Raw genomic sequence first — 26,760 nt, 5'->3', positions numbered from 1 at the left:
GTTATATACATAAATGAAGCAACTGATACTGCTTTACAGGCAGGACTGGTTCATGAGTTAGGAGTTGACAGTGTAATAAGTCCAAAATACTGTACTGCTGGTTTCATTGAACAATCTGGGGTTGTTCAAGGACAAACTTACTATTTAAGCTTTCCATACAGAAGCAGGAAAATTAGAAATTTATCCTGCTGTGTTACCCTACAAAATAACCTACTGTCTTGGTGCCAGAGCACAAGACAGTATCACATTAGTTGGAGAAGAACTATAAATCAGTGAACATGACCTCTGTATTGTTAATTTACAATGTTTTCTTCATATATTTTTAAATTTAATTCAAAGAAGATTAACAACATCCGGGTCAAAACAAGCACTCACTGCATCAGTATAAACATCTGAAGTGATAGTTCTCTGTTGGTAAACAATACAAGCATTTTCTGGGAAGAATAGTTATCTCTGTGCAGAGTGGCACTGAGAAATATTCATTCATGGGGAGACATAAGAACAATTGAAAGGTTCAAGAGATGATCTCTAGAATAAAAATCCTGCACAGAACTGCAAAAGGATTCTTCTTCCCTACACGGAAGAATTATAATGGTTTTAAAAGAAGACTCTTAAGCCTCAGCGTGACCACCATTCCCCTTGGAAAACACACTTAATCCTGCTTCAGTAAAAAGACTATGTTACTTTCACTTTTTTGTGAGAAAAAAAGCATCAAATGGTTTCTTCAGCACTGAAGACTGTGAATGTAATGCATGGAAGATGCAGGGTTCCACAGGGACAGAAGTGTTCATTTTACTAATAGGATGAGAACTATAGGTTGCCCCAATGTTATCAGTTTAACAAATTTATCACATTTCTGTAATGCAAAATTATTAATGGTGTGGTAATTTATTGAACAGAGGATCCAAAACCATGAATGCACACCTATTAAAAACTTATACAGTTTGGGATGGAAATGTCAGCATAGCTGCAACATTACTTATCCTCTATCAGTCCTTGCTAAAGCAAGCTGCCACTTAGCTCTTACTATCTGAACATATAGAGTTAGCCAGGAGGTATTATATATTTATTTTTTTAGCAGAAAGGGAGAGAAAAAGTTAAATACTTCACGGAAACTGTTCACAAGATACTACTAGGAAGTATGAAAACTTGGCTCAAGCAGAAGAAGTAACAGTATCATACGGACTAGAGTTTACAAAATTTCTTACTGTAGCTCATGTTATATTGTGAAAGCTAAAAATGAAACAGTGTCTAGTGTTTTGTCTCTAGGAAGTCTTTTCATACGAAATTTCAAAAAAAAGCAAATTTTTGGTGCTAAAATCTGTTTTTCTTGCTGGGTTATATGTTCAGGTACTTAAATCTTTCATGTTTTCATTAATCACAGTAAAAAAAAAAGAATCGAAGTGCAAACACTTTAGATTTACAGACGTTCATATGGTCATCTGTTTCCATCAGTCCATGATCCACAGTATTAAGGATTCTAGAACAAGTTGTAAACAGGATTATGTCACAGAAGAAATGCTATTTTGAAACTGTCAGATTTTGATAGACAAAGACAACAGCAATCTCAAAACACATATATAACACTTAAACCTATTAATTCTTGATCATCGAAGTAGCGTAATTGTACCTACCTTCAGAGGTCACATGGATATATAAATACATGGAGCTACAGGCCTATCTTCAACAATGGCAAGAACACTACCATATACCAAAAAGAATACCATAAAAACATTTTTCAGATCTTAATTTCAAACCTTAAGATCTTATTTTCAAATTTCAAAATTTCATTTTCTGTACTCACAGGTGCACTGTCATATAAAATGCTCAGGATCCTTGACTAATCTACTTAAACAGAATACATACATATTACTAGTCTTGCATTGCCTCAGTAAGTCCACAGGGCCCAAATAAAAGTAGTAGTATAAAGGATACAAAAATATAGTCATCCATGTATCGCTTCTTAAGGTTCTCCACTATGGAATCCTCTGTGATTTTGGAAAGAAGGACCATATCATCCACTCCACTGTGCTTGACATTGTGGCTCTGCCAGTGGTATCTGTAGTGCCCTTTGCTGCCCTGCAGGAAAATACAAGAAGCATAAAAAAGTTACTATATTTCTCACGAGCGTTAGGTAACTGAAAACAATCCATATAAATTCCAACTTCCAAAATAGATTGCACACATTGAATTCCATCCCTTAATCCAGGCATTACAGAAACGTATACACAAATGATGTCACCTTACTCATCTCTGAATTATTAATTAAAGCATCACTGCCCTCAAAAATTAGAAGGTAATTTCATGGGGTTTTGTGAATGTCTGCACACTGAAGGGATTTCAGATGTCAGACATTTCTAAAACTAGCAGAAAAAAAAATATTCCAACTGAGATGCAGTCACTGGAAGCTAAGGATGCTAAAATTAGTCTGCTACAGTGCAACTATTAGTCGTGAGGATAGTTAACCACCTGAACTACATTAAACAGGGATGCAGTGGATTCTCCCTCCTTTAACAGTCTTTTACGTCAAATGCGGACATGCGATGTTACTTAAATAGAAGCTCAGCCTGATGCAGAAAGCATTCAGTGATGTTCTGCAGATTATGCTGTGCAGCCTGACAAGCTGCATGTCTTAACAGTCCCTTTTGATCTGTTAGTCACCATGCTTAACTGACATCTAAATAGATATTCTCTCCCCACACTTAGAGACTATTTCAGGATGCTACTGAAAACTCGTGACATTTCAATTTGCAGCAGTTGAAATCAAAATCTGTTTTTTTTCCAGCTGATTTGAACAGTAGTTGGGTTCTGTGGATGCACCCCTAAGCAGAATTAAATCCTGTCTAGATGCAATGCAGCTATAAATCTGTTCTTTAATCCCAAAACTACTCCTTGCAGCCTGGCAGGGAATTCTCATGGAGTTCAGCCCTCTTGCGTTTTTATACTTGAATTTTTGTTTGTACAATACTGATATTAGTAATACTAAAATTAATACATTTTACACTGATAAATTACCAGGTATGCTGTCAAGGAAGATGTAGCTAACAAAACAGCAATTTGGTGTACTCTTCCCATTTTCTAACATTACAATTCCAAATAATGAGATTTAGCTGTGCTGCTTTCATGTATTTTATGGGATCAAGTCATATTCATCAGAATACATGCAAGTTTTTATAAAGTGTTTCGCAGAATAAAATAATGCATAATCATACAGGGTAAGAAAGAAAATGTAGGTACTCCATATACTTTGGCCGCACTAGTATTTTGAAATGGGACATCAGCGACTGATAGATGTACAACTTTTGTGTGCACACTTCTATACCAGCAAAAGACCTATGCGATTGTACGAAGGTGCAGAATGGCTTCCTCGTGTCAATAGTCAAGCACTTGTACTAATACCAGGTATAGGAGTGGGAGCAACAAATGGAAGCAGGGGAACATAAGGTTCTTATTTTAAGCTGGGTTGGCTGCAAGTACTCATTAAACTAGTCTCAGAGTATGTTTTCCCACAAAATTCAGTGCATCAATTGTGAAAAAAAAAACAGAACAGTAAAAACTAACAAAGACACAATTTAATGCATAATGTGCATAACGTACATTAGCAAGTGGAGTCAAGCCCGTAGGTTGGCCTCATCTCAGCTTGATTAACTGACATAAAAAACAAGGACCAACTGGATTTTTATCTCAAAATAAATTAGTGTGCTCTAAAAACAGACCCATTTTCCTACTGCAGACAGCACGGGACTTCTAGGCTTTGTGTGTGTATTTTATTAAGTCCCCAGCCATTGCTACCACTGATTCTGCTCTATCACTGCTAACAATACTAGAGAATATTTGTAGTCTTTAATGAAAAGAATGCTTTTAAATACAGGATAGCAAAGGACGATATGTCTGAAAGCACACAATCTCAGCAATTCTCCTGAACATAATAACCTTACACGAGCATAAACAAAATGATCTTCAAGATCTTTTAGTTTGTATAAGACTTGTCAGTTTTATATTTGCAAAATGGAAGCACTGATCTGGAAGCACTGAGAAAATGAAGGAACCAACTGATTTTTGGAAATTGTTATAAAACACATGACAGAAAAATAAGTTGAAGGTCAGGTTATTTGAGAAAACAGAAGTCCAGCAGAAATGCATAATTTCCTTCAGTGTACTCATCAACTATTTGTGATATTACACTTGGAAAAAGGGACTGGCAGCATGGACAAAAAAGGTGTAGTATAAAAATAAACACACAGAATGACATAAAGCTATGCAGAATGTGGTTTAGCATCAGAAAATCAAATAAGCTACAGAAAATAGAAATGAGATGGTGGGAGAAAACCTAGCTCCCATTGGAAATTCAGTGAGAAAAGGACAAAGCTCACAAAGCTCATCGGATGTATGGAAAATATGCACACAGTTCACACAACAGCAAGCTTTATAAAAGTCAGTGACTGTTGGTTGACTGTGAGTCACACACTACCAGGCCAAAAGCTTCTTTTTAAAAGCAATGCAAACCAGCAAAAGGCAATGCCAGGAAGGCTCAGCTTACCTCGAGAGCTGCTCTACCCAGTGCTTACGCTGATTTAATGTGCAGCTGTAATCAAATCTGACTCCTACAGTATCACACACAAACGGAAAAGGCAGCAGAGATGTAATAAAAAAGCAGCAGCCTAAATATCCAAGAAACCAATTGCACTGAAGACAGCCAACAGCGTTAGCACTAAGTAGTTCACAATAATATTGTATCACATTTTAAATAAGTTTCTATTGGTAATTTGGGACTATTTCTCCCTTAAGGCACAGCCTTACAGGAAACTATATGGAGAAGCAGCAAACCATTGGCAGACCTTTGTCAGATTTTTCCTGTGGATCTAGAAGTAAGTCCAAGCTTTAGCAGTAACTAATTTCATTTGTATGTTTAAGCTTTGTTTTCACCCTCTTTTTTTTTTCTGAGGAACCTAGCACCAGTAGGGTGGCCACATGTAGTGCTTAGCACCTCCTCGGTCTGGGCAACAAAACAGGGAGCGCTGTTCCTACAAGGCACCATCTACCCCCAAGTTCTTTCTTTTCCAAGCATGAATCATAGCATGGTGTTAGAGTCTGACCTGAATTTATCAACCTCAGCCCCTTCCAACTGGTACTATAACCACGTCCAGCTAACAGTTAATATTCTTCTATTGTTCTGAAATCCAAAAAAAAAAATCTTCCTGTCATAAATCAACCAAAGTCCACATCACAGCAGTTGTAAATGAACTCTTCACACCTCTCCAACACTGCACACTTCCTAGAGGTCAAGAATATATATTTAAAAATTATGATGTTTTTAATTGCATTTTCAAAACTTGTTCAAGAAGCAAATCATAGAAATGTACTTTAAATGTCTCTCCCAAAACACTATCATATGTGGAAGCCTTTCCATCTCAAAATTATACTTGATATGTTTGTAATAAACAACTCAGTTAAAACTGAAAAAAAAAAGTCATCTCTGAAGAAGTATAACTACAATTATTTTCAGATTCATAGAAATAATACTGTAATATACACACACACACACACAATGTAGACTTTTAAATGATGGCTTCGTGTGGTACAGTAAACCAAATTTGTAGAAAGCTGTACAGACTTAGCAAAACAGTAAGTAACCAGAAAAAGAACTTCATAGGCAAGGACGGTGATCCCTCATAAATTAATCCTAAGGAGTGATATTGTTCCCTTCCAATTAAGGGGCACAGGCAGTGGATGGAAAAGGATCTGCTCATGGAATGGAAAATTCTAAGGAGTGTGTTATCAGGCAGGAAAACTTAGCATGTCATCACATTATATAGTTAGCCTTGTCTTGCATTCTTTGAAGGAGTTACAAATAAACCAAGCGAGCTGAGCACACACATTGTAATAATAATAAAGAATATGGGTAGTAATGATTTTGGAACAGTGAAACACAGCAGGCAGGTACTAAAACTAAGAAAGAACATAGGTAGTAATGATCACAGAGCACTGATTCATAAAGTTGTAAGTGCTTTTCAGAGGCGGACAGAAACATTAACTCTGTCTGGCAGGAAGACAAACACTGATCAAACGTAGTCCAAAGTGAAATTTCTCATCTCTGATTCTGCTGCACTTCCAGGAGCCAGTATTTCTATATTATTTTAACTATGGAGAGAAGACCCAGACAAATTACACTTCAGAATATGGTCTTTCTTTGAGTTTTGATGCCACACAGATTTAATTTCTACAGCCTCTGCAGACCAAAGCAAACCAGCAGAATCATTTTTAAATAGGGGCTGTACTAATGTAGTTATTTCATTAGCCTAAATTTAGAATTTAGATTTAATCAGTGTCTACACTACCAAAAACGCATGTTTTTACTGTGAAATAACTACGTAGGTTTTGGTATTCTGTTGTAAAAATACAAGCAAAGTGAACTACGCTGAGCAGGGAAGGGATAGGGATTGCAATACATGACTTCTGACCTCCCTCAGCTGGCACATTTCAAACACAAATGATTTGTTCTTGTTGCATATTTCTTGAGAATTTAACCTTTATTTTAGCTACAGCTTTCTATCATCCGCATAAAAATGCAATATTCTAATCTGGAGACACTTTAAATCCAAGCTACTTTCCTGGTGTCCACCTTAACTTGACCCTCCTCTGCAAGGAGGACCCAAACTAATTTAGCCAGCTGCCGATTGTCCTGTGCAGCCCTTCACACACCACACTCGGCCTCCACCCGCTCCCGAGAGAGGCCAGGTCTCCCACAGTTGACCTGGGAGAACAAGGGTGGCTGGAAATGCTCACCTCAGCACCAGTGAGGGCCCAGTAACTTGAGCAGAGCAGCACTGTGGCACGGTCAGATCCGGGCTAACACAGAGGCTCAGGGCTGTCTGTGGACCCCTGGGCTGAGCGGCACATTTAAAGGTCAGCAAACCACAACTCAGCCTCAGGTTTTCTTAGCGAAAGATGTGCTCAAACTGTACAATAAATTAGACGATACAAGTCTTTGTGTCAGCATTAACAATGTGTAATCAGCTGGAAAAAGACAAGCTTGGCAGATTAGAAAAAATACAAAAAGCCAAAACCTCAGTGGCCTGCAAAAAGCCCTCAGCACCTCTGCCTGGTGAAAAGCCCCAGCAGCGGAAACGCAAGCAGGCACGGAACAACCTGGCTGCCAAGGCTCCTCTGGGCTTCTCTGAGGGCTTCAAACCCCATGCTACAAGTTGCGCAGGGAACGAAGGCTGGGCTGGCAAAGTAGGAATTAAAGGCGTGTGCTGCACTGCTGTCAGCTGTTATTATTCATTTGGTTGCTGTGTCAGGCTCAAAATCAGATCTGCTTTGCAATCTGACAAGTATAACATTTATTGACTCACAAGATGACCCCGTGAGCCAAAAGCCTACTGTTTCAGAGCCGTACCACTTCAGGAGCTCATATCCACAGTCACAACTGGCTGGCAAACGAGGAGCACTGTCCTGCAGACCTCCACAATTTTACCACCTTCAGTAGCAAAACAATCAAGACTCTAAAGAGCCTAAAATGAATTCTACTGTCAATTTCCAAATTTCTCTTAACACCCACATGTTAACAGTTTAAGACAATTGCTACATTTAAACAAAGAGATACAAACATTTTACTTAGCAAACAAGCAAACAGCACTAACCATCCATGTCCAGGGGATTTCATCACGTACTGCTACGGCAGTCCTGGAGATAAAAAACCTTCTTATGTGCTAACTATCTAAACCTTCTGTACTAATTTTGGTATGATATGGTTAAAGCACAGTATTGTTTTGTTCAGAATGAATAACAATATTGATGAGACATCTATTTACAAAACTTCTGTTGCTGCCCTCCACCTTGCGTTACAATAGCAACTGTTGTTTTCTTATTTTTGCCTTTATTGTTGTTTATACATTTTTATATTATCCTAAGCAACACGTATTTGATGTAGCTATAAAAAGATTGAGTCATGCTGTGTCACAACAGGGTTTTCTTTTAACTGGAAAAAAGGCAAATATTTTTGTATTTCAAGCTGTTTAAAAATAGTATATCTAAAAATAAAGCGCTAAAAACAAGGGATCAGAAGACTGTATATTCTGCCCCTGAGAAAGTGCCTTGTTTCTCTCTCTCCTCCTCTCCCTCTCCATCAGCACTGCCTAAAGTACAACAACTTACATATGATTAAAAAAATCATTTCTTGGTTCCCACAAAGGGAAAATTTGCCAACCTGCACTCCTGACTGCTTTTTTCAGTAGCTAACACTCACCCTTCATCACGGTGCAGAAGGGACTCAGCCTCCATGAGGGAGTAAGAGTGTCAGATGATCACAAGCATGATCTTTTCTTTCCCTTTTCAGGTATTTTCTTTACCTATTCCAGACAGAGCGCTATTGCATAAAATCCTTGTAGTTTTGGAAGCATTTGTCTCTCCAGTATCATCAACACAGTTATCATCTTAACTCAGAATACTGAAAAAGCTGCACACCATTTACTCTACACCTGACATCAATGCTTCTGCCAATGGAGGCGTACCACTACTCTCATACATGCATAATTCATACTAGTTCTTCCATCTTACAAACAACAAACAAACAAAACAACAACAACAAAAACAACCAAAACACACTGCCAGCTTTTTGCAGTACCATCCACCAAAATAGTAAACTTTAACAATCTAATGACAGGAATCTCTCATGTATTTCTAAGAAGTGAAACAGTCTGCCTTTCTCAGTAGAAAATATTTCATAAAAGCTTAACTTGAATTCTGGTTTTTGATTGGTATAATCAAAATTGAGAAGCCATAATAGACATGTGCATCAAAATAGCTCTTGTGTATGTAATGTTTGAGGAAACAGGGACATTGGCTGCTGTGATGCGACCACATTCCAGACACTAAATTAAAGGAAGACAGAAGCAGTAGCTAGATGGACAAAGATAAAATGCAAATGATTTAAATTAAATATGATGGAAACATTAAGGGAGAAAAAAGGCAGTACTTAAATATTTGAGAAAATAGCAAAGCAAAAATATTAAGCATCTAGTTGCAGGACAGACATTTTATACAAAGAATTAAAAATCCCAAAAATGTATTAAAGAACGGGAACTACGACCAGCTTAATATCCCAGAAAGACACACCTAGGGAAATGAAGTATCAATAAAAAGATTTCTGAGGGGAAAAGAAGTCAATTCTCACAGTTTGTTGTAGGACAGGATTCAGCCTAGCATGGTTAGGACAGACTCCAGAGCTGGTGACACGCTGCTGGGATGTCCCACTTGCTCAAGCACTTGCTCCTCATCTGCTCCTGAGCTGCCCCTTTGCAGGACTTCAGAGGCAGCAGGGGTGGCCCTGGGACATGTCCCCACCACCCCACTGCTGCCTCCTGCTCTGGGCACTGGTTCCAGGGCATGGCTCTGCCCTCCTGGCAGCCAGCACCAGCACAGCCAGGGCAGCTGTGCTCGGGAGGAGAGCAAGGGACAAACTACAGCCTGCTCACCCGAACAGCAAATGCACACCTGAAACACAATACAAGCTATGGGAATATGAGATGTCTACAGGGTATATGCATTATGCTCATTTGTCGGAGTCGGGAAAGACATCAGCATTCTCATAAAAGCAGAACATCACCAAAATAAAAATTACTTCAGTGTTTGACTATGGGAAACAGGTATTGCATCAGTATTTTTTTTAATTAAAAAAAAAAAAAGGTTATTTTTAAAAACAGGTAAAGATACTCTGCAGAACAAATAAGGATATGAACGAACTTAAGAGCAGATATGGTAGCATACATTAGTTTTTGATACAACTTACACAGAGAGAGAGTAGGCAGTCACCAAAAAGTGTCTAATGAACTGCAAATTCATGTTTGTTTATCCCACAGCTTTTTGGATGGCTGTGGCCTAAAGTTCCAAGAAATAATCTTCTCAGGAAAATGCAATGCTGTTAAGTATTTAACATGGCTGATTTAGTCCTGAATATTCACTGCTTTACTTGACCTACTGAGCAACCCCCAGAGATGTTCTGTATTTCACCTGTACACCATGGCATAAATAGCTAAATCCCCTGTGACAGTGATGGATTACAGACAGGCCTTGCAATAGCAAAATTTAGTCAGGTTGTACATATCTGCCATTACAATCATCCGATCACTGAGCAGCATCCATTCACACTGACTCCCAATCTCTAAATTGTACATGCAGTTTGCACTGTATATACTTATTATGCAAGTTAAGAAAATGCAAGAGAACAATTACAGCAAACACGTTTCACTTTAGCTGTATTTGTCCTTTACAGATAATATTTTCTGTCCCTCTTTTCCATTTAAAACAAGTTTAAAGAGGTTTTGCGCAACCAACCATCTCAAATGCAATACTACAAAATACTGTATATTTTAACCAAAACTTGCTATCATGTTCCACAGAGTATGAAAATTCATTTTTTTAACTGTACAATATTAGGGTATCTATGCATACGTGAACTTTTTCTTACTTTCACTCTCATTACAAAAAAGGACAAGAGCTCATTCATTCTCCTGACATCTCCCTGGAAAAGGCATGTTCTGAGACTATTTCAGTATCACCTCTCGCAAAACACTATGTAACAACTGGGATCTCAGAGGCCAAAAATCACAAGATTTTCTATAGCTGGAATGCTTCCAAATGTTTCACCCCTTCTGGAACAAAACACTTTTTTTTTTCTTTATTTATTTCAAGCAACTGAAAACAATTTGTCTATAATGAATTTATTCCAAGTCTTCCTATGTGTGTCACATTAATGAAAATGTATTACGGTCTTTAATTGAAATACATAGTTTGAAAATCTCAATCAATAAATTTAGACAAAGTGCCACAGACTCTCCTTTAGCATCACACTGAAAATATTTTTCCTTGATCATCCTGAAACTAAATACAGAACTGAAGTCAAGTGGGAGCTTACCATCTGGTTTCCAGAGAGAAGACTCTCAGAACAGCATGACTCAGAAGCTCTACACATGGACCAGTGTCTTCCACATGCACTGCCAGAAGACAGCATTTTGATGGTGGTACATTACTGTATACCGGTGCCAACTGAAGTTTTTGGAGAAAATAAAACCAGCGGCATATTGCAGTAATGCCATCACAAGCCTGTCCTGTTCTAGCTGATGTTACTGCTTGTTTCCCTTCCCCCATCTTCCAGTTTTTGGGATCTCAGGCCCTTAGCACCAAACCATGTTCACAGGCCACAGCTCACTCCAGTGGATTCCCTTCTGCTCAGTCACTGCCCTATCTGTATATCTACAAACAGCAATCGGAAGTTGCTTTTGTTTTCCCCCTCCCATTGACCCTTTTGTTTCATGATAAAATCAAGGTATTTGTTTTTCTCACCAGACTAATACTGCTGAGACATTAACCTGAGACCTTAAAGACAAAGCCTGTCCCCTAATAGTGCCCACGGATGATGGCTTTGAGACAGAGGGTTTTATTAGGGAAGTGATTTCTCTGCAGCCTGTGGCCTTGGAGCCTCCAATTACCCTTTCACAATGAGAATACAAGGAGGGCTGTTCACATCAGCAGACTTGCTATCAACTGCGGCCCCATCAACCCTGCAGCTCACTGGGCTACCTGGTGACAACTGTTCAGTGGCTGATTAGCCCAGACTCCACATACTGCCTCTCTCTACCACTGTTCTATTTTCTACAAAGACTACAGAGCTCCTCATGAGAGGATGATTCTAGCTTTTTCTCTGCTCTCATCACCTGGCGTACAGCCGTGCATTTAGTAACACAACCATTTGATATCTGTGGTAACGCACCTGAAGGCCTGCCTTTGCTACTTCACTACATTTCATTCCCATCAAGTATTTACACAATTAGTTCAACATTTTAGTTATAAACAGGAAAATACTATACCCTGAAAGAAAATAGTCACAATTTGTATTCTTAATTATGCAATTAAAGCGTGACTTATCCTTGAAAAACTTGTTCAAAAGCAACTCCACCAGTAATCATGAAGCATGACAAAATGAGGAAATGCCAAGCATTTATATTTTTGAATCTTTAATTACATTTAGTATAAAACTTTAACCATGTTATTGTCTTATAATAAAATATTTACTTTTCAGCAAATATTTTTATTGAGATAACATTGCCAAATGAAACTTTTACATAATAAAATGATAGTAAATCTCTTAACTAGTGTATTGGCACTGCATGAAAATATTATTTGTATTAAGAATTACGTGCCTATCAATATGACTTTTGCTTTCATTTTTCATTAAGATCATAATATTTCCCTAGACATTTTAATTCATTAGATATATTAAAAGTGAGGCATAAAACTATGCTCCCAGACCGATAAGGTTTTCAGGTGTTTTTTCCCCATTCTGCATCAGTACATACAAAAGGTATCTGCATTTTTTTTCATTAAAAATACTAAGACATTGAAAAGGCTTAATGAAATTAGAATAACCAAAATTCAGAAATTTGTTTTCACCCTGTAGACCACTACTTTTAGAAGATGAACAAAGGTTCCTGGGCAAGCTACCCTACGAGGCCCTGCTGGAGCAAGGGGGTTGGACCAGATGACCCCCACAGCTTCCTTCCAACCCCAACTATTCTGTGCAATCCTGTGAAAAAAAGTAATCTTTAAAACCTAATTATTTAGTAGCAAAGCAGTTCCTGCAAAAACTGTTAGGTGTCCCACAGCTTGAAAGCAAACGAAAACAACCAGCCGGGGAGAGAGGGCCCAGGGATCCCAGGAGCCCAGCCTGAGGGAGTCGCGCTGCCTGGGCCGCCGCCTGACCCCCTGTTGCACAAGCTCTGTCAGCTTTTCAGCTACTGTAATTCAGTTTGCTGAAAGCTTGCTGAAATAGGTGACCGGGAGGGGAGGGAAGGGGAGGGGAGGAGGTCTGCATAAATAACAATTCCAAAAGTCCCAAATAACTATTCACAACAGCCCTTCTAACCCTGCAGTGCTTAGTCGGACATGCTGTTTTTAAAACTGCTCGGTGTAAGTCCTAGAGAAGGACAAACGATAACTGAAATTTAATAACCTGTGTTATTTTTTAACCTTTTTATGCATTCTAGTATTTTACCTCTACATGATTTTTGAAGGTTCTTGGGCACTGAACTCTGTTCTAAAAACTCACATTTTTACTACCTGAACACTCCGGTGAAAAATGCTCTTTAAAAATAAGGGTCTAATACAGTGTACTAGTGATATTCAAGTATGACAGAATAAAGTAAAAAAAAATAAAATACTATTTTAGGAAATAAAACCATCCTTCCCAAAGTTGTAAAGAAACTGAAATAATCTCAATAAATGGATGACTTGGATGGCTTAGATATTTATTTTATTAAAAAAAAAAAAGATACCTGTGCCCCATCGTGCCTGTTTCATTAACTTAGAAATACACCGCCTATGAACACACTCTTAATTGCCCAGCATCCCAAAACTACCTTTTTTTTTTTTCCTCATTTACTTAGCACATAGCCTTAAGACCTTTCTTTGGATACAAAACAACTCCAATGTGATGTACTAACACACTCAACCAATAATACATAACATTTCTACATGTAAAACAATATTGGTTTACTTTTCAATAAATTAGTCAACAGCTACAATTTTGTTGGGGGTATTTGTCCTCACTTCATAAACTGTTAATAAGAATCTAACAGGTTGTGCAAGTTACAGAAATTTGCATGGACCTTGTTTCATTACCCCTGTTTTTAATCAAAACTAACAAGCTAAATGTTCTTATGCCAACAGCTTCATCCAGTTGGGTAAAAGTACGTGACAGTTCTGCAAAGGAAGACTAATGTATAAAATAAGCACACCTGCTAAGTCATCCCCCCAGAATCACATTTGGATTTAAAATCATGTTGAAAAACCATCCTCAAGGCTCTTTTGGTTTCTTCTTTTCCTTTTAGGTATAATAAAAACATGTATATATACGAATTTTTATTTACAAATCAAAGGAAACAAAATTTTTTTTGAGACTTATGTAGTCTCCTATCCATGGTAGTTCAAGCTAAATAAAAACACCATTTTTTGTAATAGTCATGATAAATCAGCCAAAGTTGCAACGCAACAGATGATAACTGTAGCTAATGCTGGTGTTTGAACAGTACATACCAAAAAGCATCCTTGTGCTGATACCTCAAGACTTTATTAGTGTAATGCACTGCCAAGATGCCCAAAATAAAACATGCCAAATTAAATCTACTGCTGATTTATTAACGTGGGCACAGGAATGTTCAGTGGCTTCAAACCAACCTATTTTGAGATACTTACTCTGACCTTCCTGCCTGGTATAATCAGGGCCTGCCCTCCTGTGTACACAGCCGATCCTGGTGGCATCACCAGCACGAGATAACCGCTGCCGCGCTGGTGCCCTGCGAAAAGGAACAGGCTTGCCAAAGGCCTGGCTGCAGTTCAACTTATCTGGGACTTTCCCCATCAGATGGCTGCAAGAATACCTGCTGTCATGTTGGATTGAGGAGTTGCATAATCTGTCCTTAGACTGTGCTCAGCTGTAGAGCTCAGGTCACTGTACTGGGGGGGAACCAAGAGCAAGCAGAGCCCCCAGCAGCACTGACAGCTGGGACACTGGGAGGCAGGATACACAGGGAAATCTCTTGATTCCTTGCTGAGGCAGGAGCAGTTCCCCCCTAACACTGACATGTCCCATGGGAGCAGTCAGCTCCTCTTTCTGAAGGCAGTGGCTGGAGGTGCTTGCTTGGGGTGGGCAGAAGAGGTTCCACAGCTGGGGAGGCTCTAATGTAAAAATTGCTTTCTATATTTGCTTTAATTTCACAGGGTGCTAAATAAACACACAATAAAGCTTCCAGGACTACAGCAGCTTCCTGTTTACCCCCACGCTACTGACTCAGTGCAACAGGGAGCAGCGTTCACCCCACCTACTGGGGAGCTGACACCAGGCTTGTAAGATGCATGTGGCTTAGCCCACAAATTCCCTTTTTATTAGCTTTCAGGTTTTGCTATCCATGTGCAGAAATCAGATTTGACTTCAGAGTGGAGTAGACTACTTGATAACACTGGTTAAGCCTTTATTGCAACCCTTCAGAATAATCCAACACTAATTTTTGTTTCAGTTCTTCCAAATACAAATTCTTGTTTAATTATTACACAAATACAAGCAAGGATTCCTTTGAGCATCCCACTTCAGAAATTAGTTCCATATCTTTTCAAAGAACCAAGTCCTACATATTCACATCAGCTTTTAACCAAAAGAAGCAGGAAGAAGCAAAATCTTGGGAAAAGCCGCGTACATCAGACCTGACAAAGATCGTGCACCATGTAGGAGACTCTTTCTCAGACACTTCACTTTCTCAGCTGTACCTCCATACCTGGCCTGATCTGCAAAGAGCTTACTATTTGCTTCTGGCCTAAGGCTCAAAGACTGCTACACAACTAAGCTGCAGCTTAGGAGCATATGCTTTCTAGAGTTCACAGGAATGCCAGTAGAAAGCACATTCCCCTGCCAGCCTGAAGATACACCAAGGTTATTAAGATCCCATACAGAAAACTTTGCAGATCGATCACTCCAGGTTTTCAGACATGCACATAAGGACCTTACCTAATCATTCAGGAGGCAAAAGGATATTTCTCCTGCAAAGTACATGGTGACAGCAGGAAAAGTCTAAGCTACTCAAGGTAAACATACAAAAGTGGGAACTTAGTGACTGAATAATGAAAATACTTACCCGTTGCGACAATTTCCTGCACATCCTTTGTCAGGGACTGGTTTTCACTTGAACCAATAACTACGCTATGCCAAAGCAAGCAGGTCCCACTGAGTGTCTATAAATTAGAGATGCTCTCATAACCAGATCATCTTCCACATACCCATTATTCATATGGAAACTTAACATTTGCTGTTACACTAATTTTCTAAAATATTTTTGTTTATTCAGTCAACTCTGTGGTAAGAGCAGCTTCAGGAAGAAAGTACATAAAAAACAGCAAGTAATATTTTGGTTTTATAGAATACTTAGCTTCTTTTAATACCTTGTTTTTATTTCACTGGCTTTTATTAGTGTTTTCCTAGTCAACATGAAAAGCATGCTATTCTTTGAACGCTTTTCCAAATAACGCAGCCTGCTTAAGACTTCATAAGGCTGTCATATCTTCTTTCTGTCAGATCCCATGCTTTGAATTATTTACTGTACCTTTCATTAAGCTTTTATATCCACTCTACAGACTTTCACATTTGCATAATAATTCATAAGGCACTGAGAAAAATAAAGCTAAAAATGAATATACATGATCTCCATTGGCTAAGTACCTCGTATCATTCTGCCAGGAAAGCTGATGTCCCAAAAAGATGGAAGCATAGCAATGCATTCAGAATACGAAGAATTCATTCTACTCCAGTGGAACACCAGGGTTAGTAGCTGAATTAAAGGAAGTATCTGGCCCCATAATTTTTAATACAACCTTTTACAGCTAGGTGATTGGGTCTTCATGGTTATTATGTAGGTTGCAACAACGCATATGTATGATCCCGGAAATTGCAGTGTCTTCATTTTATGAACTGTGCGCAGAAGTTCACTTGGTAGGTCAAATGACAGTTCCTATTAGTCTACACCAAAGAGATCTTTTCACACAAACAGCTATTCTGCTCCCCAAGCTTTCTGTCTGTTTTTTTTTTGTTGTTGTTTGTTTCTTTTTTGGTTGGTTGGTCGGTTGTTTATTTGGGGAGGAGGGAGTGTGGGTCTTTTTAATTGCTGGAATGTTTCATGGAGATATTTAGCATTCAAATTACTGAAGCAAGAAAACTAATAGAAAGCTAGTTCAGACATCCAGCTACCTCCATAGCTATAGGTTTTTACCAGATGTGTTGACAACTGATTTCACTTCTAAACCAGCTTTCTTCATGTATCTGCTAGAGGAAACTGATACTATCAGGATACATATTAGATTCAGTTTTGCAGATGTTGTATTGGCATAATTATGTTTTAGGCAGAGATGCCAGCCAAACAAGCTCTGAATATATTCCAGTGGGTTTTTTAATGACTTCTAAAAGCTTGTTGTTTCACAAAGTCAGTAGCTTTTTCACCGATTTTGCAGAAATATGTAAAACACCAAAATTAAACATCTGTTATGACTTCTAATTCACTATCAGCATCATAAATATCTATCGGTTTCGAAGTAATTCTGTTAAAGGGAAATTGAATGGAAAGCTGCTTATCAGCTTTGAAGAAAGAAATGTTGCATACAAATACAGGTAAGTTGCTCAAATTTTATTTAAAAACATCTCTGAAGTGGAACAGTGTGATACTGCATATTCCTGTCCCCTTTATTGTTTCCATACCCATGTCTGACTCTGGCTTCCTGTCAGAAAATTATTAACATTTCCTTTGTTGAGGACACCTCATTTAACTGAAAGTTTGTTCTATTTGAACACTCAAGAACAGTGAAAAGATGGAAAGCATCCAAATTGAAACCCAATCCAAATAAATTACCCCCCTAACTGTATTGATGCAAATCTGTATTTAGCATTATCTTGAGGGTCATCACGCGGCACTTGCAGGGCAAGCAGGCGATCAGGCCCAGTCAGCATGGGTTTACGAAAGGCAGGTCCTGCTTGACGAACCTGATCTCCTTCTATGACCAAGTGACGCGCTTGGTGGATGAGGGAAAGGCTGTGGATGTGGTTTACCTTGACCTCAGTAAGGCTTTTGACACAGTTCCCCACAACATTCTCCTCAAGAAACTGGCTGCTCGGGGCTTGGACTGGCGTACGCTTCGTTGGGTTAGAAACTGGCTGGATGGCCGGGCCCAGAGAGTTGTGGTGAATGGAGTCAAATCTGGTTGGAGGCCGGTCACTAGTGGTGTCCCCCAGGGCTCAGTACTGGGGCCGGTCCTCTTTAATATCTTTATCGATGATCTGGATGAGGGCGTCCAGTGCACCCTCAGTAAGTTTGCAGACGACACCAAGCTAAGTGCGTGTGTCGATCTGCTTGAGGGCAGGAAGGCTCTGCAGGAGGATCTGGATAGGCTGGAGCGATGGGCTGAGGTCAACTGTATGAAGTTCAACAAGGCCAAGTGCCGGGTCCTGCACCTGGGGCGCAACAACCCCAAGCAGCGCTACAGGCTGGGAGATGAGTGGCTGGAAAGCTGCCTGGCAGAGAAGGACCTGGGAGTATTGGTTGATAGTCGGCTGAATATGAGCCAGGAGAGTGCTCAGGTGGCCAAGAAGGCCAACAGCATCCTGGCCTGCATAAGAAGCAGTGTGGCCAGCAGGTCTAGGGGAGTGATTGTGCCCCTGTACTCGGCTCTGGTGAGGCCGCACCTCGAGTACTGTGTTCAGTTTTGGGCCCCTCGCTAGAGGAAGGACATGGACGTGCTCGAGCGAGTCCAGAGAAGGGCGACCAAGCTGGTGAGGGGTCTGGAGAACAAGTCTTACGAGGAGCGGCTGAGGGAGCTGGGCTTGTTCAGCCTGGAGAAGAGGAGGCTCAGGGGCGACCTTATCGCTCTCTACAGTTACCTTAAAGGAGGCTGTAAAGAGGTGGGGGTTGGTCTGTTCTCCCACATGCCTGGTGACAGGACGAGGGGGAATGAGCGAAAGTTGCGACAGGGGAGGTTTAGGTTGGATGTTAGGAAGTACTTCTTTACCAAAAGGGTTATTAAGCATTGGAATGGGCTGCCCAGGGAGATGGTGGAGTCACCATCCCTGGAGGTCTTTAAAAGACGTTTAGATGTAGAGCTTAGCGATATGGTTTAGTGGAGTACTTAGCGTTAGGTCGGAGGTTGGACTCGATGATCTTGAGGTCTCTTCCAACCTAGAAATCTGTGATACTGTGTGATTATTTCACATTCTACATTGTTCCCTTCTTCATCACTACCATCTGTATCCTTACCAAAATTAGTAGATCCTACTGTCTTCAAAGACCTCTTTTGTATAATTTTAAAACAATTTATCAACTACTTGTCTACATTTCTTAATGGTAAAAGAATTTGGCATCTTACCCTCAAAAGAGAAGGCTAGCTAGGTTTTATCTTAAGCATATGCTAAACTTCACAATGAAAACTCAGAACAGGTAAAATTCAAGCTAAACCACAAGTTACTTTCACTGAGGTTTCCAAATCTGAGAATTATCAAGAAAACACTTAAATTTCAGATATTAACTGTCTGATGACCTCAGCTTGCTGGACTTAAACATGAATTCATATTAAACTTAAATGCCTGGGATGTACAGTGCTTTTAACTCTTGGGCTCATTCAAATTGAACTCCAAATTAAAACCCACATAAACTAAACAAACCAAAAAGAAGGAAAAAGTCATTGGAAATGTAAACTAAGACCAGCTGAGTTTCACACAGTACTCAGCAGCAAAAGTCTAGGTGTAATATTGACTTTCCATCTAAGCTCAGCACTGATTCACAAGAGACAGCTGTTAAGATGAGTACTCTTCCCCCCCCAACCTTCACACAACCTAGACATGAGATAAATGCTCGTTACCAATATCCTTTTTATTTGCTTTTAGCTTTTTAGCTGTCTCAATTCATTACACTCTGTTGAAGCCTTTTAAAGAAAGCTTTATGTTTTCCTACATTAAGTATTTAAGTCAAGATTAGTGGCCTTTTAAAATAAAGTTCTTGCTTAAAAAACAAGTTGTACTGAGGTAGTTTTTGCTCTAAGTTTGTGTGTCAGCTTGCTAAATATATTCCTCCTAACCCCACGAGGACCAGAGGACTGGCTTAGGTCTTTCAGCTGTGACATAAATGCTGCCTTTGACTCTACCTTGCTGAAAACAAATACCTTTTAAAGTGGTGTGCTAAGAATTTGACCCAAATACAACACCAGTAGCTGTAGTAGTAAGAGTGCATTCTGCCACATATACCTCAGCTGTTCATGTGCACCATCATCATGCAAGTAAGGCATGCAGATGGACAGGGAGAGCTATTTGGTTACTCGGTATCCATTAAACATAAGTGATTTCCACTTACCCTGCACAGGTCTATCATGAACTTTGACAAACCTTTCCACTGTATTTCTCCTTTCCACACCAGTTTCTTTTTACTCCTCACACCTGAGATAGAAACACTTGGACACAAATTGAACCAAGAAACAAAGGAGAAAGAATGCTAAGTGTTGGAGAGCATCCCAGAAGCAATACCTAAAAGAAACTTCTTAAGAAATATAGACACTTTTCTACAGACTCCCCTGATGCTGACTTTAAGGGTTCAACGTGCTCTATTAGCCTGTGAATAATACCAAACCTGCAGATCCATTGTCAGGGCTTCAGTCACTGGAATGCACGAAGAGCTTTACTCCACCTTCAGACTGTCAGAGAACAACCTCTAACTCTGCCACTACACAGTTGCCTGGTTTTGACCCTTTCTCTCTGTGAGTGCCTGAGCTGACCTTTGGTTTGCGAAGCAGATGTCCATAGCACATCTGGTTCTTGAGAAGGGTTCAGGTGAACAGGCAGCTCCAAGCCCTGGTTAAGAAACAGACTACTGTTTCTGCTACTTCAGAAAGTTAAGATAGAGCAACAGAGACGCTGCAGTTGACTGCAGACCACAACTACTGCCTGTTCTCTACTACTGCATATTCGGTGTTTTCCCTAAATTCCACAATAATATTATTATGTAAGATTCTTACGACAATCCAGAATTTAATTCAATGTCATGAACTTTTGGAGCACTGACCTATGATGTCTGAAAACACATGAGAAGATGCCAAGGCACTGATGGAGTACATGCTTCTACATTTATAAGTCTACATCCATAAAATTCTGTTTTCTTCCTTTGAAAAAAAAATCTGGTTATGAGATTGCTAACAAGGGGTTCCCTGTAACTTCAAGCATGATTTCTTCCTCTGTCTAATCACAAACATTTCCTCGTGACCACTGTCAGACACTGGATTTGGTAACTATTTTACAAAAAAAGCAAGCTATTCTTTGATAGTATGCTAACCATCACTTTAGTGCAGTCTGAAGAAGTCAGTGCTCCGAAAGTTTCCTAAGGACAGAGACAGACACCCCTCTTTAGTCTCTATAAATAAACCTAACAAAACAGTCCAGCATAGCTCATTTTGGAGTGAGGCTGCTTGTACTTGGTGATAGCATCCACACAACCCTGAAAATAAAGAAAAGGACCCTTAAAAAAAAAAAAAAGACTGGAAACAAAATGCGTCAGAACATTTGTCCATGGAATAAAAATAATCTAGAAAGGGAGGAAGATTTGGAGGGCCCTCATAACACAGTGCTAGGGCTACGCATAGTGCCAGTCTTCACATAAACATTTTGCCAAGACATTTTGAATTTAAATGTTATTAACCAGAGGTGAATAAAGGAAGGTGGTAAATTTTTTTTTTTTTTAAACAGTTGCTTGAGGTTCTTTTTGGTGCCATAAACAGTGTGTAAACAAACTTTAACATAAATTATGCAACAGCTAAAGTACTGAAGCTCATTGAGGCTTCTGAAGAAACAATTCTTCTAATTATGTACACATAATTAAAAAAGAACAAAGAACCATGAAACATCCAGGTATTTGTAATAACTTGTCAACTCATTTTGCTACTTAGTCTTTTTTTTTTTTTAAACTTAAAGAAAACTATCCTCACCTTGCTTACAAGAAAAATATTCAGGCGAATTACGAATGTTTGTCCTTGAAGGACTGGAAGTAAAGACAGTACTGAAGTACCCTATCCATTTTTATAGGCACTGCCCTCCCAAAGGAAAATAAAGGGAGGACCTCATCGACAAGTCATAAGGTTTCATCCACGTGTGCACATTTCAGAGAACTAGCTAAAAACTGAAGTTACAGATTCCATTTAATCTATCACTCTAAAGTGAAAGTCATTTTGTTGATCATAGAATTGGATCTTCAAATATCCTCCATGGTAAACCTTTCATGTGTATACACATTTTTATTTTTTTTAAATAAGCAAGGCTATAAAGGCTGTAACTACGGCAACTGAACAATTTTTTTTTTTATTTTACTATTGTAAGAACATAGCTTTTAGTATTTCAGACTCACTACATTGTTAATACATTCACAGTTAAGGAAAACCTATGCTTTTTTTTGTTGTTGTTCAGACTTTTCAGTATAAAAAGACAAGCTAGCACAAAGTGTTCTTCAGTATAATTTCTTGCCTGTTGTATTGTAAGTGATAAAATGAATCTTCTGTAGGTCATGTTGCATTTAAATGCAGTAATGCGTATCTAAAACCTGTGTGCACTGGAATGCCTCATTTAGTTAAGTTCTGAACTATGTAGATGAACAACTCACTTCACAATTCCCTATTAAGTGTTCCATACATGGTACTATTAAATCTCATTATCGTTTCCGATGTCTATTGATTTTACTTTATTAAATTAAAGAAATGCTGGGTTTTAAACACCATATCTCCTCATATTACTGTAGCTGTACGCTAGGAGTGAATTTGGGCAAGAGTATACAGCTCACAGCCACTCTGCCATCTCCCACTACTGTTAACACTACTGGACACAGGCATGTGGTCATATGGAGTGGGCCATATGCCCCCACTGAGGTCACTTGAGGGTAGCATGCTATCCTGTCGCAGGACTTCAAGCACATAATAGAAAAGGTAAAGGTATGAGCTATGGAACACAACAACTGTTCCAGCAAATAAGCTGGGATTTGAAGCTGTAAGTGTGATCATTTGGTGACATCGGTTTGGGATTCACATGCTCACTCACATGCTGATGCCATTACATGATTTGGTCTATTTGAAGTATAACACTTGAGGAAAAGCTTGTTTTCTGCAAGGTTCCTTTACACGCACAGTTCTCTGTGTCCTCTATGAAGCAATAGAGGAAAAATACACTGTACATCAGGCACATGATCTTTAACCAACACAGCCCTCCTCTGCCTGTGCATTTTTCTTTCTCTAACAAAATGTCATGTTTGTTCATATTAAGTATGAAGTATGCTGTGCAGCTAAGCATGCCTCATCCAATTAATGAAAGCACTACTTAAAATCTGTCGATTAAAGAAGTAAGCCATTAGATACACAGATGTGCTTCTGCATACTCCTTGCGCAATGTCTGACTGCCAGAATTATTTTATTTCCACCAATTCACAGTGCAAAAGTACAGGAGGCAGCCTGCAGCTATCTTGCTTTGGAGTTTGCTCCTGTCAAATCTTGTAATGTTCAGCAAGGCTTGGTTTACCTAGCATTTGCATGGGAGAGCATCAGGTGAAGCCCAGGATTTTACAGAGAGCTACATCAGTAATTTAGTCATGGATGAGTCAGAAATGGCCCACTGGAGGTGCAGAAGGACCATCAAAGAGGAAAAGATCTTTCAAATAAATTGTTAAAGAGGTTTAAATTATTTGCAGTGATTAAAGGTGCAATTGAACATTTTGCAAGAACAGATTTATTTGCTCCGGAGTCCAGCCCTAAAGTAGTTGTATTGCTTTTAGATACTGCATTTCCAGCAGCTTGAAAAAGACATCGTGCATTTTAAGTTGTACAGTAATAGCCTTTTTGTGCTAGCATTATGGAAGGCTTTCCCATACCATTTGTTAACACTCAATTGTGGTCTGTGGTGTACAGGCAATATCTAACATCAACTACTCCATAGATTCCTATATTAGAGATCTTACCAGTGGTGTTTTGTCAATTTAGTGCTAGCACAGGACAAAGTAAGCGTTTTCATTTTAATCTACTGTAAAGACATTTCAGAATGAAGGCAGAAGTAATAATAGGACCTATTCATACAGCCAGCTTTGTGAATGGATATAATTGTACATCCATTTTCATCTCCACCACTTTATTGCAAACTACAAAACAAAACTTTGCCTTTATACCATGTGTTTTATTGTAAGTGTTCCTTTAGTATGCACTATATAGAAACCTTTTTAAAAGGAAACAGAAAAAAGCTCCAGTGTTTACACACACCATTTAAGAACTATTGACTGAGTAAGTCAACTACCAGCTGTTTGGAACTACCAGTAAAGGTGTAACTTACACATCGCATTATATAGAATTACAGATAACATTTAAGGCAAATCCAAAAATCACACAAAGCCTGTAATAAAGTGGGACGTGTCCTGTGGGATTTGCAGCAGAACACAGGAAGATGTGCGTAAAGGCTTACTACAAGTAAAAGATGTGAAAGGGAAAGTTGTGGAAGACAAATCAGAGAAGCCAAGGAATTAGCATTATGACCACACATTCAGGCTGAGTATTTTGAGGTCATACGGCTGATCAATAGGAGAGAGGACAAGCACAAGTTTCCTACATGAGGTTAGAACTACAGATGTTAGACTAAACCAGTTCCATCAGCAGCACTGAAGGCTCATAAACAGATGAGTTTAATGAGTTGATCAAAAGATGAGTATTAAGGTGGCACCAAAGGAGCAGAACTTCACAATGGGGCTGGACACAGTTTACCTGGATTAAACTAGGCTCCCACCATCTCTCTAGCCCAGACTGTTTTGCCATTCCCTCTTACATTTAATCCCATTATTCCCTTTCTTATTTGAGAAGGGAGGGTCTGCCACTCAGACTACTGCAGACCAAGTCATACCTCCCGTGACAGAAGGCACAGTGTGGTTTGGATACACCGTCTGTCAGAACCAGCATAGGACTCCAGTCCTCTCACGTGCTGCAGATTATTTAAGGTCCTAAAAGCTCCACAGCACAGAGGCTGTAGCAGCCATTAGGAATATGCCCCCTAGCTATATTCCCTAGGAATTATTAGAACAGCACCAGAACAAAACAACATCCAGAGAAGCAGTGATCACAGCTCTGGTACTTCACAGTAAGGTTCTTGCACATCACACTAGACTGAAAGACAGGAATAGGAATTAATAAAAATGCTATATATTTTATTACAGCTCCAATAGAAAATAGAAAGTACTCTCCCCCACCTACCAGTTCTGATATTCCGTTAAGACTTGTCTTAGCTGACCTAAAGAAGACTTTTACTCAGTTTTAGGTCTTGAGTATAATCCCAAGTTGTCAAAAATACCAATTAAAAATTAACGACTAAGCTTCTAATCAAGATATCATGCCAAGAAAGTAAATGGGTTCATTTAAGTGAGCTAGATTTCCAGTCCTGCACCCCCAACAAATTTCTATTGGCCTAAACTAAACGCAAAACAAGCCCTAAAAGGACACATTTAGCGACGGAACTTTAAAAAAAACACATTCTTCATTGTTCACCATATCCTGTTACCAGCTTGAACATAATTTTAGCTACTGAATTGATGCTTTTTTGTTTTGGTAATCAGATGATATTAGCTTCCCCTTTGTTTTTTCTTTTCCTGTGTGTACACCTGCACTTTGAGAGCACAGCAACAGGATTAGTGGTTTATAGTTAGCCTGCTACTCTGCATCTGTATAGAGCACAATGACAAAACATTTTCAAAGACCTGGAGAGGGGTGTGTGTGGGAGAAATAAGTTGAGTTCTAACTTTAAGATCTAACTGTGGTCCTCATGTAAAATTATTATGAAATCAAACTGGATATCCTCCCTCCCAAAAGACTGGCCACTTCAAATGCAAAACTCATGACCTTGGCTACCTGACAAGAGGGAGTTAACACCCCAGTTCCTGACTCTGTGGCTACATTTTGAAGAGTAGGTGAGGAAGACGAGCTCTCCAAATTCGTAAGTGGATTCTAGAAGAGTAAAAAGTTACCATTAGTATTTTTAACTGAAGTCTTTTCCACCACACTAAATTACAAGCTATTTAACTGCTCCTGAGCATCAGGGACCCAGTACAAACTGTAACAGGCAGGGTGCAATCAAGCTGATATAAGCAGTTCAACTTGATTTGTCCCTTACAGTCCCAGGTTGGACTCTAGCCAGACAAAAAAATCGATTTATAGACACCAGGAAGAGCAGCTATTGATAGGTGTTCTGCAGGGCTTGAGGAATCTCCTGTTTTTTTGGGGAGCCATGCAGTTTTTGCCTGTTTCCCTATACAGGCAGAGACTGGCAACCCCTGTATTTGCTTGTAAAAAAAAAAACATCCTAGGAGAAGAAAAAGCCTGCCAAGGTACTGTCAAGGAGGAGGCTATGAAAAGGATAACAGAACTGAGAAGTTAGTGGGCAGAGAACTCCAGCTACTGAAAGCTCACAAACCCTCAAAACAAAAGAGGCAAGAATCCTGCATCAGAGCTGCCAACAGCTTCAGTTGCTTACTAAGTGCCTATTAGCTACCTAAGCAGTAAAGCATTCACACATGTTTTGATGAACAGGACTAGTGGTAATTAAATCCATGCAGAAAAACAACATAAGCTTCTTTCTTCAATAACAATTTGTGTGATCTAACTGGAAAAAACAGTAGTATCAGCCTGCAGTTGTTGCTGTTATTTAACCTCCAAGCAGAAGGGTTACTCAACCAGAGCAGTGAGTAAAGACTACACACTACTTCAGTGTTCAAGCTACACAGACTCAGCACACAGAAATCATCCCGTACAGTAGCAGGGCATGCCAGCTAACTCCTTGTTCAATTTTAAATGTATTCTGGTCTAAGGACAGAAAAGACTGAAAGAGTCAAGCTACCTAATGACCTCATGTACAAAAATGCCTCCGCCTGTATCATTAAGAAATTATCTGAACAAAAGAAAACCAGGTTTCAGTAGGTGAACACTCTCGAGGTGTGTCAGACTAAATAGCTATCTATGATTAATTCATTAATTGTGGTAACATGCTTCTCTATCACATACAGGCTACCACCTCCAGATTCATCAGAACATCCTTAGTGACTGAAGAAGGTTTATGAGGTATCTGCCTATACACCCAAAGGTACAAGCTGTACTGTCAGCACTGCCCAAATATACTTGCTTCAGCAT

General features: G+C 39.3%; 1 protein-coding gene across 7 annotated transcripts in view; it reads right to left on the bottom strand.

The window, feature by feature from the left end:
- Positions 1-26,760, bottom strand: part of MYO1E (myosin IE) — a 259,158-nt gene that overhangs the window by 53,967 nt on the left and 178,431 nt on the right. For 6 of the 7 annotated variants that reach the window (XR_010834323.1, XM_067004122.1, XM_048060311.2 and 3 more), the window contains one exon: positions 1,936-2,079. Coding sequence is in view for 6 of the 7 variants with exons in the window: in XM_067004122.1 (XP_066860223.1) it covers positions 1,936-2,079 (144 nt within the window). In the remaining variant the exon portion in view is untranslated. Of the gene's footprint in view, positions 1-1,935; positions 2,080-14,250; positions 15,030-26,760 lie in introns of those variants that run through there. The other variant, XM_048060313.2, reaches the window with a different exon arrangement.

Source organism: Anser cygnoides, chromosome 11, assembly GCF_040182565.1.
Source record: "Anser cygnoides isolate HZ-2024a breed goose chromosome 11, Taihu_goose_T2T_genome, whole genome shotgun sequence".
In the NCBI taxonomy this organism is placed as follows: Eukaryota; Metazoa; Chordata; class Aves; order Anseriformes; family Anatidae; genus Anser; species Anser cygnoides.
The sequence above is the reverse complement of the archived record's forward strand: the minus strand, read 5'-3'. Positions and strand labels throughout refer to the sequence as shown.